Source organism: Octopus bimaculoides, chromosome 6, assembly GCF_046866305.1.
Source record: "Octopus bimaculoides isolate indiv1 chromosome 6, ASM4686630v1, whole genome shotgun sequence".
Classification (NCBI taxonomy): domain Eukaryota; kingdom Metazoa; phylum Mollusca; class Cephalopoda; order Octopoda; family Octopodidae; genus Octopus; species Octopus bimaculoides.
In genome coordinates this window covers 109,214,313-109,229,956 of record NC_142933.1, presented here as the reverse complement: position 1 = coordinate 109,229,956, position 15,644 = coordinate 109,214,313, and the positions used below count along the sequence as shown (strand labels likewise).

Below are 15,644 nucleotides of genomic sequence, written 5' to 3'. Positions count from 1 at the left end.
AAATAATTGAGACATGAGAAGGCATGGGAAAAAGAAAAAGAAAAAAAGTAAAAAACAGCTTAACTGTAACAGGAAGTTGTGAATCAACTTCAACAGGAAATTGTCACATGATTCTTTAGACTAGTTATCACACCCTCAGAAACACAGGGCAACGTAACAATGGAAATTCTAACAACTGGGTGGTGTGGATATAAATATACATATGTAAATGTGTGTGTGCATGCATGCGTGTGTGTGTGCATGCATGCGTGTGTGTGTGCATGCATGCGTGTGTGTGTGCATGCATGCGTGTGTGTGTGTGTGTGTATGTGCATGCATGTGTGCATGTGTGTGTGTGTGTGAGAGAGAGAGAGAGGGAGAGAATAGTTATGTTAACTTCATTATTAATGTCAAGTTGTTATTTAAAAATACTCAAGAACAGAAACTTACTGAGGGTATATATATATATATATATATATATATATATATATATATATAGACAGAGAGAGAGAGAGAGAGAGAGAGAGAGAGAGAGAGAGACAGAGAGAAAGAGAGAGAGAGAGGGAGAGAGGGAGAGAGATCATGTGGTTAGACAAATAAATATATAGATAAATATTTAAGTATCTTAAACTTTTCAATCACATAGCCACGCCCATTATATATGTATATATATCGCCTTACCGGCACCTGTGCCAGTGGCACCTGAAAAACAACATTTGAGTGTGGTCGTTGCCAGTGCCGCCAGACTGGCTCCTGTGCAAGTAGCACATAGAAAACACTTTTTGAGCGTGGTTGTTGCCAGAACCGCCTGACTGGACTCGGGCTGGTGGCACATAAAAAGCACTCGCTACACTCTTGGAGTGGTTGGCGTTAGGAACGGCATCCAGCTGTAGAAACTCTGCTGGATCAGATTGGTGCCTGGTGCAGCCAGTCCTCGGTCAAACCGTCCAACCCATGCCAGCATGGAAAGCAGACGTTAAACGACGACGATGATGATGATGATATGTATATATATATATATATATATATATATATATATATATATATATATATATATATGTATGCATGTATATATATATGTGTGTATGTGTGTATATATATATATATATACATATATACACATACACATACACACACACACACACACATATAATGATATGTAAAGATAAGATCCAAGGATCCAGGTGTTGGAAGTTAGTAAGCTTCAAGCAGTCCATAACAGGTATGAAAAAAACCACTTTCAGGAACAATAGTAGTTTATTGGTGCAGAAGATATTATAGGTATTATTAGTTGTAGTGGTTATAATATAGTTAGTATTGTTAGTATCAGGACTTATGGACTTATATCTACAACATCGGAAAGTTGAACTGTGAATTTTTATGCTTCTTTTTTCTTCTCTCTCTCTTCATCTCCTTATTCCTTTACTCCTATCCTCTATGTCGTCATTTCATTAATCTATACCCTTCTCATTTTCCCTATTTGTCTCAGATGAAGGAATGTCCTATACTCTGGGATATCCGAGAAACAGCTGTAAGACTTTGAATTTTTTCCAATAATAATAATGTATATGACTTGAGATGTTTGCCTTGCCTTAACATTTATTGTCCTCTTTAACAATTATATATCTGATATATTGGAAATCTGCAATGGGTCCATAACTACCATCGTGGTTACAACCTTGGAGCCCTAGTAATCTGTTACAGCACTTACCTAGTGTACCTAATCATTTAGATCACCTGTGAATTAAACCCCCATACTTTGTATCTATATATGTATGTATCTCTCTCTCTCTCTCTCTCTATATATATATATATATATATATATATATATATATATATATATATACATATCAACAGGATTGTTCAACTTATAAGAAATACTAGTGTTTTTTTTTTTTATTTTTGTATTAAGTTAATCATTATTTCACTGACTTCAGAAGGGTGAAACGCAAGATTTAAATATAAAAATGAAAGTGAGCAAGATGGACTCAGAGACTAATATCAGCAATAAATTTTGGTCTCAAAATTTTGGCGCAAGGCCAGCAATTTCGGGGGTGGGGAGTCAGTTACATGAACCTCAGTGTATGAATGGTAATTATTTTATCAACCTTAAAAGGATCAAAGGTAAAAGTCAACCTTGACAGAATTTGAACTCAGAACCTAGATGGACAAAATGCTGCTAAGCATTTTTCTCAGTGTGCTAATGATTCTGCCAGCTCCCCACCCCGTCAACATTGAATATTGTCACCATTTAGTTCTGCTCTCTTTCATTTCTGCCAATCCTTAGCTTTATACTTCCCTAATAACAAAGGACTCGTAGGCAAATTTTGAGCAAATGACATTGTAAACAACTCATTAGCATCATTATTATAATTAAAAGAAAGGTGGTGAGTTGGCAGAATCGTTAGCATGTCGGGAAAAATGCTTAGTTCTGAGTTGAAATTCCGCCGAGGTCGACTTTGTCTTTCATCCTTTCGGGGGTCAATTAATTAAGTACCAGTTACACACTGGAGTCGATGTAATCGACTTACACTCTTGCTGCAAACCTCAGGCCTTGTGCCTATAATGGAAAGGATTATTATCATTAAAAGAGTGTTGGATTAAGAGAATTGTCATATAAATTGATCGACAGAATTTCCTCTAGTTCTTTACATTCTGAGTTCAAATCCTGTTTAGGTTGACTTTGCCTTTCATCCTTTCAGGGGTAATAAACAAAATACCAGAAAATAACTGGGATTAATGTAATTGATTATACTGCTCCCCTAAAACACCTGGCCTTTAGCCAAAATTAGAAGGAATTATTATCATTATTAAGGGAGGGAGCAGAACACACCATTTAAGTGACATTGGGATACAAATATACAAAGTCCAATATACCCATCCTGACTACCTGTCTGATAAGGGTACACCAGGCACCTGCTTCACGACCATATGTGACATGGTGATCTCATATCAAGATAAAAAGTGCATGACCTTGCATGTGGGGCCCAGTTAGAATTTACTTCAGGCCGAATAGCTCATCCTGCTTTGCAAAAGCAAACCTGTATATTAAGGGTTTATAAATCAATATGGCATTCTATCTTTTCGTGTTGGCAGTGTAAGTCAATCACTTTTTAGCTATGTCTATGAATTTTTTCTAGAATTTAGAGCCTGCATTGAAAGTTACTAAGTTCCATATATGAATACATCTATGTAAACAGTGTGTTCTAACTTTTAGTGCTGTCTCTAAATTCCATTGAAAATCCATAGGGATAACTTCAAAGTGATATATGGTTGTGTATCAATATAAGAAATCATTAATAAGGTAACAAAGAAGGTTAATGACAGAAATTAACAAAATATATTAGTTACATTTCGTTACAGTCTCACCTTAAACCCTATCCAGATCAATTATTTTTTATGCTGAGCCTGACCAGTTACTCAGTTTCCTTGGTACATAAGTGTCCGCTGCACTTGTGTGTGTGTGTGTGAGGGGGGAGGGGAATTAACAACCATGCTGTCCAAAATGTGTGTGAATTTGTACCAATGTTTGAATCGTTATTGCAAGGCTGATGGATTGGTAGACTCCTCAGAGTGTTGAACAAATTACCTTGTGATATTTAGAAACTGCTTGTAGCAGATTCTAAACCAAATCACTGGATAGTAGAGTAGATATCACAGTCAAGTCACAGTTGTTTCACGTGATCGACCAATTAACTGACGAATCAGTGTTGAGCCATCACACAATTCAACCTCCTAGAACTTTCTTATTGAGCCCTTTACAAAGATGGCTTTTGGTGATAACCCCAGAATGTTGAGGCAGTCACTCAACGTTTCCATTCTTGTTTCATCACCAGTCATTGGAGATAGAACGCGCAATTTTTGTTACCATGAATATAACATCATTATTTTCCAGTTGTGATAGACCAGTCATAAATGCTATATCAGTTAATTATTTTCCAGTTGTAACAGGCCAGCCGTAATTGCTATATCAGTGTGTGTAATTGTCGCTGTTAGTTTTTAGCAAAAGACCAACACATAAAACGCTATGTGCCGTAACAAAATCTTCTGTTAATTGTTCATAGGGGTCGTTAATTACTTCGATACGCAGCCCTAGAAAGACATTTTCATTCATCAACACCTATAACAAGCTCTTGATTTTCCAAGTTCAGATTTCATTGAGGTTAACGTTTACCTTTCATCCTTTCAAGAATCGATAAAATGAAGTCACCCTCGAGTACTGGATGCGATTTAATAAACTAACCCTCATTCCCACAAATTTCTGGTCTTATCTCAATCGTAAGTATGATAATTGTCACTATTTGTAAAATAGTGGACGATATACTTTGCCATATTACATATGTCCTAAGTTGAAATTTATCTTTCCTTCTTCTCTGGTCGATCAAATATCAATTGATTACGGAGGTGGATTAAATCAACAACATCCCTCTTCCAAAATTGGTGATTCTGTAAGTAAATTAAAAATTATTTATCAATATTAGTATCGATTGTTAATATCATAAACTCAGGTATTTGTATCCGCTTACACCATAATTCTAGCAAAGATGAAAACTAATTATTTCCCGTCCTTCCGTTAAATTTTATAAGAGAAGAACGAAAGTTTTCTTTCTCTTAATTCTCTCGTTTTAGCAAATTAAATCTATTTCCTTATCATCTACATCCAATCGCTGCTCGGAAAATTATTTAAGAGGGATAACTACAATATTGTCACCGTATGTCATGGCTTCTTGCGGTGAAGGTTTGTAGTTCAATTGTTTTTTCAGCGTGGTAATAAGAAGAAACAAATGAAAAGAAAACTATTTTACCATTTACAACTTATAATAATTCTTGAAGTGTTAGAATAGTTATCTCTACCTCATTGGGATGGAAAAGGGTACAGCAGTAGCTGGTGTTTCTTCTTTCATTATTCAATATTCCTGCTTCATACAACGGGGAATACGATTCCGAAAGAATTTTTCTCCCCCAAAATTTCGAATCGATACCTTTTTCCTCGCCAATTTCTTACCTTTTCTTCATTCCCCATAAAGTTGTGAAAGCCGTTAAAAAAAAAAAAACTCCGTTTAATTTGTTATCATTTTACTTCTAAGTTAATATATAGTATTATAAACAACCTGTCCATTCAAGCTCGTTAAAGTAGAATATATATTCTAATATCGAATTCAATAGATTCCGAGGAAATCAGTGAAGCTCTCCGTTGACAAATAATTGCAAACAGACACTATTTGTTGGCTTACCATAATGTTTAGAGTTAAAACCGGCGCCAGGAGTGTGGAAGCCGGCACTACTGACATTTTTCGTCTTAAAACTTTAAAAAAATTTTTTCTTCGCTTTTTCCATACTGTCGTTTTTCTTCGAGTTTTCTCAATAAGGCCTTTACACAGTAAAACCTTTTACAGATTTTTCCTTCTGTGTTTGCATTGTGACATTGACCTTTTCCGTGGTCTGAATCACTTTGTTGAAAAGGCAAGGCTGAGCTGTTTATTCTGGTGTTCTCCACCCACTATTCCTGGAAGGGTCATGGAAGTAGAATCTTCAGGCACCTCCTCCTCCATAGGGTCTTATAAAAAGCAACTGTCATTATACTTTTCCTACTGGATTTCCAAATGTGACCACCTGAGGCAATATATTCCCATTTGGTGTATAAAAGTAATATTTCAAACCAACAAAAATGTGAAGAATATTTATTTGAAATGCTTGGAGTATTGACAAAATTTGGTATTACCTTGTTGTTAATTTTTTTTATGTATTCCACTTGAGTAAAGCCACACAATTCCTTTAGCTGTGTTACATGAACTGTGTGTAAGTGAAAAATTTGAAAATTTTCATAATTGTTGAGCTTTGGAGATATTTGGGCACAATGTGTGCATCACAGCCAATGCTGACACAATCCATTTCCAAGTTTGGTTTTTAATTGGATCCTACTGGGGTCATCAAGTAACTTGCTGGACAAAGGTCCCTTGTCTGGAAGAGGGAGTGATATTGAGGGATGTGGATTCGTGCCAGTTGAGAGGTTGAATTATAATAGAGGGATAGAGATAGGTGTCTGACTGTGGAGGGGATACTTAGTTACCCCAATAGGAAAAGACAGGAGAGGGAAGATGTAGTTAGAAACAAATATATAAAGAAATAAATGGTGGCAGAGATGTACCGGGGACATACCCACAAGGTGCAGTGGGGAGGGTGAATATAAAGAATAGAGAGGGTGATGGGAGGAAGGCATAATAATGTCTATTGTGTCAGTTATGATAATCATTAACAGAATTGTTTCTTTGTTCTCCCTAGAAATTGGTGAGCTACCAGTTCTTGAAACATTGTCTTTAACCCTTCCTGATAGTAATACTGTTGATGACACAGATGACAAGCAAGACACATTGTCAGTGGACAATGAAGGCAGTCAGTCGCAGACATCAGAGGATCTTTGTTCCTGTATTTTCTGTACTTACACTGTGGACATTTCACAAGACAAGGACTCGTTACTTCGGCACTTGATCATCTCTCACAAACTTGTCATTGCAGATGTTAAATTAATTGCCAACTTAAAAAAGTAAGTTTCTTTTCTCTTTCTTCTCTTCAAAATTCCTCATTAAAGATGGCAAAAATGGTGAAGAAGGGTGGAGCGGTAGACTCGCACACACACACACACACACATAAATACAGCGATATGCACATACACATGTATCAGACATATTCATATGTACACACATGCACACATACCAATGCACATGTATATACATAGAACTTATACACACTCACCCAAGCACATACATATACACTGTGCTGATGCTGCCAACACACACGCGCACAGCAGACACATTCTGGCAACTGGTGTCGCTACAATTCTTTATTTCCTTGACAATGTGGCACCACCAATTTCCTGTCCAAAGGAATTTCCTGCCAAAGGTGCCATGTTGTGGGACTGAACCCAGAACCGTGTGGTTGGGAAGCAAACTTCTTATCACACAGCCATGCCAGCACCTATATAGTAATCCATCTTTTACAGATATATTCTTTACTGGAAGAAACGAATGAAAGGTCATCCAATCACAGACTTCTGCTCCACCATTGTACTCAATAGCAAGGAATCAGATGTTGGTAAGTGAATCTTCCATCAATATTTGTTTCTTTTTCTTTAATGTCTTTGAGCAGTGGGGGAATGATTTCACCTGGCCGAGTTAATGAGGGAGCTTCTCGTTCCTCTCTATTTACCTCCACTCACCCAGCTCGGCTGTCTTCCATCTCTTCTATACATTTCCCTCTTCAGATATGACTTGCCTCCTGTTCTCTCAGGCGGCCAAGGTTTAGCCCAGTTTTGTTTTGACATCCTATGGCTTGCCTCTATACCAACTAGTTCTGTTGGACCGGAGTTGCAGGAAGAACGCCTTGATTTTTGTTTATAATTTCAAAGTTGACATTTTATGGAAATAAAGTTCTTGACATCTTCATCATCATCATGTGTCCGTATTCCATGTCAGCATGGGTTGGATGGTTTGGCAGGAGCTGCACCAAGCTCCAGTCATCTGTTGTAGCTTGGTTTCTGCAGCTGGATGCCCTTCTTAATGCCAACCACTTTACAGAGTAGACTGGGTGCTTTTTATGTGGCACCAGCACAGGTGCATTTTACATAGCACCATCACCAATAGGACCACCAAGTACCTTGCAAAACAAAAACTCCTCAACTGGGAGTAGAGGAATAGTATTAACCCTTTTGATATCAACCCAGCTGAAACCACCTCTGGCTCTGTAGTACAAACGTCTTGTTTTCATAAGCTTTGAATTAAAATCTTCCACCAAACCTTAGCCACAATTTATGTTCCTAACACTAGCTTCATGATAACTTAGTTATTTTACTAAATTCTTTGTTATATTTAAAGTAATTGAGAGAAACACAGAACATCTCAGCAGAAATATGGTAACAAAAAGGGTTAAAGGGATGTGGTTTTGTGCCAGTTGAGAGATTTAAGGTACTGAGGGGACGGGTGTAGGTGTTAGCTTATAAGAATTTGGTTGGTTTTTCTGATTTCTAATGTGAGTTAAGCTGTAGTGGTTTTGGTGAGATGTTTTCTGAATCCTTTCATACATCTTTATCTTTTACTTGTTTCAGTCATTAGACTGTGGCCATGCTGGGGCATGACCTTGAAGAATTTTTAGTTGAATTCCTCAACCCCCGTACTTATTTTAACTATGGTCCTTATTCTATCAGTCTCTTTTGCTGAACCACTAAGTTACAGGGATGTAAGCAATCAGCACCGATTGTGAAGTGGTGGTGGAGGACAAACACACACACACACACACACACACACACACACACATGATGAGGTTCTTTCAGTTTCCATCTAACAAATCCATTCACAAGGCTTTGTTCAGCGTGAGGCGATAGTAGGAGACACTTGCCCAAGGTACTACGCAGTGGGACTGAACCCAGAACTATGTGTTTGGGAAGCGCATTTCATACCATGGGTAATATCTGGATAACATACTTCAGCCACCATGGGTAATATCAGGCAATATGGCATACATCATCATCATCATCATCATCATCATCATCATCATCATCATTAAATGTCCGTTTTTCCCACACACACATATACATATAGTAATTAATATTAGGGAGGGCATCCAACTGTAGAAACTTGCCAAAGTAGACATTGGAGCAAAAGACAACCCTCTAATTTGTCAGATCCTGTTGAACTGTCAACTCCTACCTTCATGGACGACAGACATTGGCTGCAGACTATCTGACCTCCTAAATCCAATGCCAGTATGGTAATGGTTGTTACTGTCCTATGTTTGGGACTGTCTCTAATGCTCCTACTACTACTACTACTGCTACTAAGTACCACTCCCTCAATTGCTCCCACCCCATTCATTCTCCATATTTAGTAAGTTAAATTTGCTATAAAAGGTTACTAAATATAGAAAATGAATGGGACAAGGAGAGTTAAAATAATGATGATATATATATATATATATATATATATATATATATATATATATATATATATATATATATATATATATGTATATATATATATATATATATATATATATATATGTATATATATATATATGTATATATATGTATATGTATATATATATGTATATATATATATATGTATATATGTATATATATATATATGTATATATATATATATATATATATATATATATATGTATATATATATATATATATATATATATATATATATAGTCAAAATTATGTGTAATAACTCCATAATGTGCAGTTATCAGCTACCATGCACCATTATACAGCAGGATTCGTTCCTTTACTGTATATATGTGTAGAAATCCATTAGTGTATATAAAAATTTATAAAACAAGATGGAATGAACAAGCTACAATCACAAATCACAACAATTGTTTCTGTGCATTGGCAATAACTGTTGCTGAGTTTTCCATATCATGATATTACATAAAATGTTATGTAAATATGATCCAGCAACAGCTGTATACTGGCACATCATCAGGTAACTGGCTTTGATAGCACTGCTTTCAATTGTGACTTATGATTAAAGCCTGTTCATTCCATGTTCTTGTCTTTAAAATTTATATATATATATATATATATATATATATAAATTTAAGGATCACATAGGTTGTAATCCTTTGAAACATATGTAGGAATAAAGTATGCAATTATAACATGCATTTTCTCCATTCCTTAAATTTTTAAATATACTCAAATACCCAAAATTTCAAGGAGTTCCTGCTTTAAAAACAGGAACTACACCAAAGTTATTTTGTGCTCTTTGCTACATTGGTTTCTATTAAGCCATTTATTCTATCCGAAGAATTTTTATTCATTAAGATAGAAGAAATACATATAATTAAATATATATATATATATAGATATGAATTTAAAAGAAAGAATAGAAATAATTGGTTGCCATAAGTAAACCAGCTCTTATGCCTGCATATTAACCTCGCACCCACTCGCCCATCTTTTATTTCGTCCTTAGGTTTCCCCTATTATTGATATCCCCTTCTTCTATTGTAGGGAAACGAGAAGACTACTATTTACTCTCTGATGTCTTCCCTGAAGATAAATACCTGCGTCAGTATTTACAAGAGAAAAGACTTGTGAGTGGTCATTCATTGTATTCTTATTTTACACAACAGTCATTAGTCTCGTTTTTCTTTTAAACTTCCCTCTTGCTTAGTTTCATTCTATTGATCTTTTTTTTCATTTTGTGGCCATTGTCCCCTGACTGGCTCCCATGCTGGTGGCACGTAAAAAGCACCATCCGAACGTGGTCAATGCCAGGTCTGCCTGACTGGTTCCTGTGCCTGTGGCACATAAAAAGTACCATCCGAATGTGGCTTATGCCAGTACCCCCCTTACTGGCTCTCATGTCAGTGGCACGTAAAAAGCACTATCCAAATGTGATTGATGCCAGGCCAGCCTGACTGGCTCTTGTGCCGGTGGCACGTAAAAAGTACCTGCTACACTCTCAGTGGTTGGCGTTAGGAAGGGCATCCAGCTGTAGAAACATTGCCAGATCAGATTGGAGCCTGGTGCAGCCACTGGCTTTTCAAACCTCAGTCAAACCATCCAACCCATGCCAGCATGGAAAGCTGACGTTAAACGATGAGGAGGAGGAGGAGGAGGGAATAGAAACTTTGGTTTGGGATGTGGGGATGAGGTTACCTGACAGTTTGTTGTGGGTAAAAGAGAGTGGAGAGGACGGTCAGCTAAGTTTATAGTGCCAAGGAAATAGCAGAAAGCAATCTAGAAATCCCCGAAAGAAGTGGCTTTATGTGAGAAGGGGAGGAGTTGAAGTATGAGTGTAAGGGCCAGAGCAAAACAGGTTTCTTACTGCAGTGGGACCACATGGTTGCTCACATTTTAAAAGAGAGGGGGAGGGGGTGATTAAGGTGGAACTGGGAAGAGATAAAGATAGAAGTGATGAGGTGTTTGGATGGACCCTCGAGGTATGAGGTGAGCAGAAGCAGGGAGGGGGGAAGAGGAACCAGCAGTGTTGGTGGGTGGGTGAAGGTTACCAGAGTGTACACGAGGGAGAAAGAGAGATAACGAGTGAATGAATTTAAATTAATGAATCCTCGTCAATCTCACCATCATCACTGCAACTATTATTTAAGGGGTTTATCTTTTGTTTTTTTCGAGACCCTTTTATTTTATTTACGGTCGACATATTGTAAGATTTCTCCTCCCCCCCCCCCCATTTTTTACTGCAGTCCATTAAAGGTTATTTACTACTGAACCAGATTGAACTTTGGCTATTGGATATAAACATCTTCATTTGTTCAGCCAGCACTGATGTATCAAATGTCAAGTAACTTGATGTCATATACATAATACACACATACACTCATATATAATATATATATATATACACACATACAAATAATCAGAAAATCGAGAAAACCTCAGATTAACAAACACTTTGATTGGACCACATTTATAGCTTATTTTTTAATACAAAGCATGACATAATAAATAGGTGATGTAATATGTTACAAGATATGTTACGTCACCTATTTGTTATGCATGTATAAGCTATAATGTGCTCCAATCGATGCATGAGGTTTCCTCCATTTTATGATTATTTGTATTTGTTTCCTGATGAACTCTTGTTCATCCTTTCACATTGCTCCTATCCACTCATCTGATAAAAAGGAGTCATTCTGCGACAGACCGGTGTCCCATCCAGGGAGGAATATGTGTACACCATAGAAACCTGGAAACTTGCCTTATGCTCTTGATGTAGTGATGTAAGACTATCTGTAACACTCTGTAAAGTGGTTGACATTAAGAAGGGCATCCAGCCATAGAAACCCTACCAAAACAGACAACGTGGTGCAGCTGCTGGCCTTGCCGGCTTGTGTCAAACTCTGACCCACACCAGCAGGGAAAATGGACGTTAAACGATGATGGCTATTCTAGTTTATTGATAGAGAAGAATAAAAGTGACTGTCAGTTCATTTACATAGTTGGTGTCAAGACAAGGACACACACACACCCACATAATACACAACAGGCTTCTCTTAGTTTCCATTTATCAAATCTACTGGGTTGTTCCAGAGTTATAATAGAAAACACTTGCCAAGGTTCCTCACAGTGAAACCGATCCTAAAACCTTGTGATTGGGAAGCAAAGTACTTGACCACACAGCCACACCTGTGTCTATTTATTTATTTATGTTATATTTTATATTTGTTTGTTATATTTTATATTTATTTATGGTATATTTATGTTGTATTTTAGGAAACTGCTTTAGAAGTGCAACAGAAAGAAAGAGCAGATCAAACTTTCTCCAGAGATTGTCTCTTCTGTAGAGAACATTTCTTAGGCAATAGGTAAGACCACTACATCACGTTGTGTATATTAGCAGAATGATTAAAAGCTGTCGATAATGCTCAGAAGACTCTACAGAAGTAATTGATAGCTTCTATTACCTAGGTAACCTAATCAGCAGTTGGGGAGAGTGTATTGAAAGTATGGTGGTGGTGGTCAGGATTAGAATAGGATGGGAAAAGTTCAGGAGAGAATTGTTGCCTTTAAGGACAAGGGTATTCTCTCTCTCTCTCTCTCTCTCTCTCTCTCTCTCTCTCTCTCTCTTTCTTTCTCTCTCTCTCTCTCTCTCTCTCTCTCTCTCAGTGAAGGGTAGATTATATGATGGATGTGTACAAGCTGCTCTCGACTGCGGAGGATGTGCAAAAGTTGGAAAGGAAGAAAAAAAGAAGGCCTGGTTCACTGGATGTGTAATGTTATGATGAAGCATTGAGGAATAGAATGAGCTGAGAGAAAAACTGGGTTTAACCCATTTGTTACCATATTTCTGTAGAGATGTTCTACGTTTCTTTCAATTAATTCTAAGTATAACAAAGAATTTAGTAAAATAACTTAAGTTATCATAAAGCTAGTGTTGGGAACATAAATTGTGACTAAGGTTTGGTGGAAGATTTTAATTCAGAACTTTTGAAAACAAGACATTTGTACTCAGAGCCAGAGATGGTTCCAACTGGGTTGGTATCAAAAGGTTTAAGAGGGATCGGTTGTATGGACGATGACAAGTGAGTGTAAAAGGATCCAATGGAAGAGGATGGACCAAAGAAGACATAAGCAGAAGTGAAGGCTGACCTTAGAAAACTGAACCAAACAAAGGAGATGATTAAGGAACACAAGTAGTAGGATGGTATTCTGGAAATGACACCAATTTGCCTGGAACTGCCTCTGGTTTTATGATGCAAACTTGCTGTTTTTAAAATTTCCTATTAATTTATGTTCAAAACACCAGCTTAGTAATTCATTCCACTTTAGGCACAAGGCCAGCAATTTCAGGAGAGGGGATGAATCGATTACATCAACCCTAGTACGCAACTGGTACTTCTTTTATTGACCCCCCCAAAAAGATGAAAGGCAAAGTCAACCTTGGTGAAATTTGAACTCAGAACTTAAAGACAGATGATAATGCTGCTAAACATTTTGCTCTGCTTGTTAAGCATTCTGCCAGCTTCCCAACTTTAAACACCATCTTAACCCATTAACTGCCAAATTTTTTTATTCATATTTTTTGGCTTTGCCAGGTGTCTTAGGAGTTAAAATAATATATAGTATTTAAATTTTCTTCATATGTGAATTATTCAGAAATATCGCTAAGCATTTCACCCAGCACGCTAACAATTCTGCCAGCTCGCCACCCTCATCATCATCATCATCATCATCATCATCGTTTAACGTCCGCTTTCCATGCTAGCATGGGTTGGACGATTTGACTGAGGACTGGTGAAACCGGATGGCAACACCAGGCTCCAGTCTAATTTGGCAGAGTTTCTACAGCTGGATGCCCTTCCTAACGCCAACCACTCATATTGGTATGTGTATGCCTCTGTGTCTATATTTGTCCCCAACCATCACTTGACAACCAGTGTTGGTGTGTTTACATCCCTGTAACTTAGTGGTTCAGCAAAAGACACCGATAGAATAAATACCAGGCTTTTAAGCAAAATAAGTACTGGGATGGATTTGCTTGACTAAGATTCTTCGAGGCCCCAGCATGGCCACAATTTAATGATTGAAATTAGTAGAAGATGGAAGATTAGCTTAATGATCAATATTAATGAAGTCTGATCTTAATTAGTACAGACAACAGACTGGGTATGTTATTAGACACCCAATAGTGAGCCAAATTACTTCCGGGTATTTAATGGGTAGATGTTCTTTTAAATGTGTCAGTGCTGTGAAGAGTTCCTCTCTCTCTTTCTCTCCCCTCACTCCCTCTCTCTCCTCTTTCCTTTTCTTTCTCTATCTTAACCTCTTTTTTTCTCTTTTTTATTGTCTCTTCTCTCTTCAGATCTGAACTATTCAACCATATGGCATTTGATCACGGTTTCAATGTTGGTCAACCAGACAATCTTGGTGAGGCTGTTTCTTCTTTTATCTTAGTCCTTCATTGCTCTTTATAACCCATTCACAGATATTTTCTATCATATCTCTATCTTTTAGTGTGTGTGTGTGTTAGCTGTTAGAAAAGGCTTCCAGCCATAGAAACCATGCCAAAACAGACATGGGCTGTGGTCAGCTCCTGTCAAACCATTCAACTCATGCCAACATGGAAAATGGACGTTAGATGATAATGATGACGATATATACATACAGCTACACAATCCTTTATCTGGAACCCTTGGGGACAGTTGTTTCGAATTTCAGAACAAAAGCCAGCTGCCCCAGTTTTATAAACTAGACATCAAAACTCCCGTGTGAACGTCACCTTACTGACAGATGTGCTGGTGGCATGGGAAAAGCAACATTCGAGCGTGGTCGTTGCCAATGCCGCCGGATTGGCTCCTGTGCAGGTTGCACATAAAAAACACCTTTTGAGTGTGGTTGTTGCCAGTACCACCTGACTGGCCCTCGTGCTGGTGGCATGTAAAAGCACCCACTACACTCTTGGAGTGGTTGGCATTAGGAAGGGCATCCAGCTATAGAAACTTTGACAGATCAGATTGGAGTCTGGTGCAGCCTCCTGGCTCACCAATCCTCAGCCTAACCATCCAACCCATGGAAAGCAGACGTTAAGTGACAATAATGATGATGATTCTAAGCATTCACAACTGCGTAGATGGCATCCTTAACGGTGAACTCTTTCAGGTAGTTTTGCATTCTTACTCCTTTGTTAACTGCATCAAGCACACAGCTTGTAAAATTCCTTGATCACAAGACTGTAAAATTGATGCCACATCGGGGGAGAAAATAGGAGCAGTTGTCCAGGAATGATAGAATTTTAGTCTTCTTCTAGTCCAGCTTTCCTACAATGAGTTCATGCCATTGGTACAAAGTAATTATTGAACCAGTCAGAAAATAATTTTCAGGTTACCCATGCTTTCTTGTTTGTGTAATAATGCACAGGTAAATTAACTATGCTTTTCAGACATCTCGGATGTTGGCTTTTTCCAATGTCTGCCGACTTCACCTTGTGTGTGCCTGCAGCATTAACACACCCAAGAATAGTTAACCTTTCCTTAACAACCTTAAAACCTGTCAGTGCTGTCTCATCTGCTGTTGTTAAGGTTTTTCTTGGGACATAGCGCCTGTACAAAGCTGTTTCATCAGCATTATAAATCTGTTCAGGAGAAAGGTTTTCATTAGATACGATCTTGGCAAATTCATCTTTGTAATTTTCCGC

The 15,644-nt window shown here is 37.6% G+C and overlaps 1 protein-coding gene across 5 annotated transcripts in view; it reads left to right on the top strand.

Annotated features, from left to right (window-relative positions):
- Positions 1 to 1,106: 1,106 nt before the first annotated feature.
- LOC106870444 (zinc finger protein 277) overlaps positions 1,107 to 15,644 on the top strand; it is a 36,260-nt gene continuing 21,722 nt past the window's right edge. For 2 of the 5 annotated variants that reach the window (XM_014916537.3, XM_089354407.1), the window contains exons 1-6: positions 4,580 to 4,717; positions 6,262 to 6,523; positions 6,980 to 7,071; positions 9,995 to 10,077; positions 12,224 to 12,315; positions 14,313 to 14,377. In XM_014916537.3, coding sequence (XP_014772023.2) covers positions 4,699 to 4,717; positions 6,262 to 6,523; positions 6,980 to 7,071; positions 9,995 to 10,077; positions 12,224 to 12,315; positions 14,313 to 14,377 — 613 coding nt within the window. In that variant the 5' untranslated portion in view covers positions 4,580 to 4,698. Of the gene's footprint in view, positions 1,202 to 4,095; positions 4,258 to 4,579; positions 4,718 to 4,827; positions 4,853 to 6,261; positions 6,524 to 6,979; positions 7,072 to 9,994; positions 10,078 to 12,223; positions 12,316 to 14,312; positions 14,378 to 15,644 lie in introns of those variants that run through there. The other 3 variants (XM_089354405.1, XM_014916536.3, XM_089354406.1) reach the window with 3 other exon arrangements.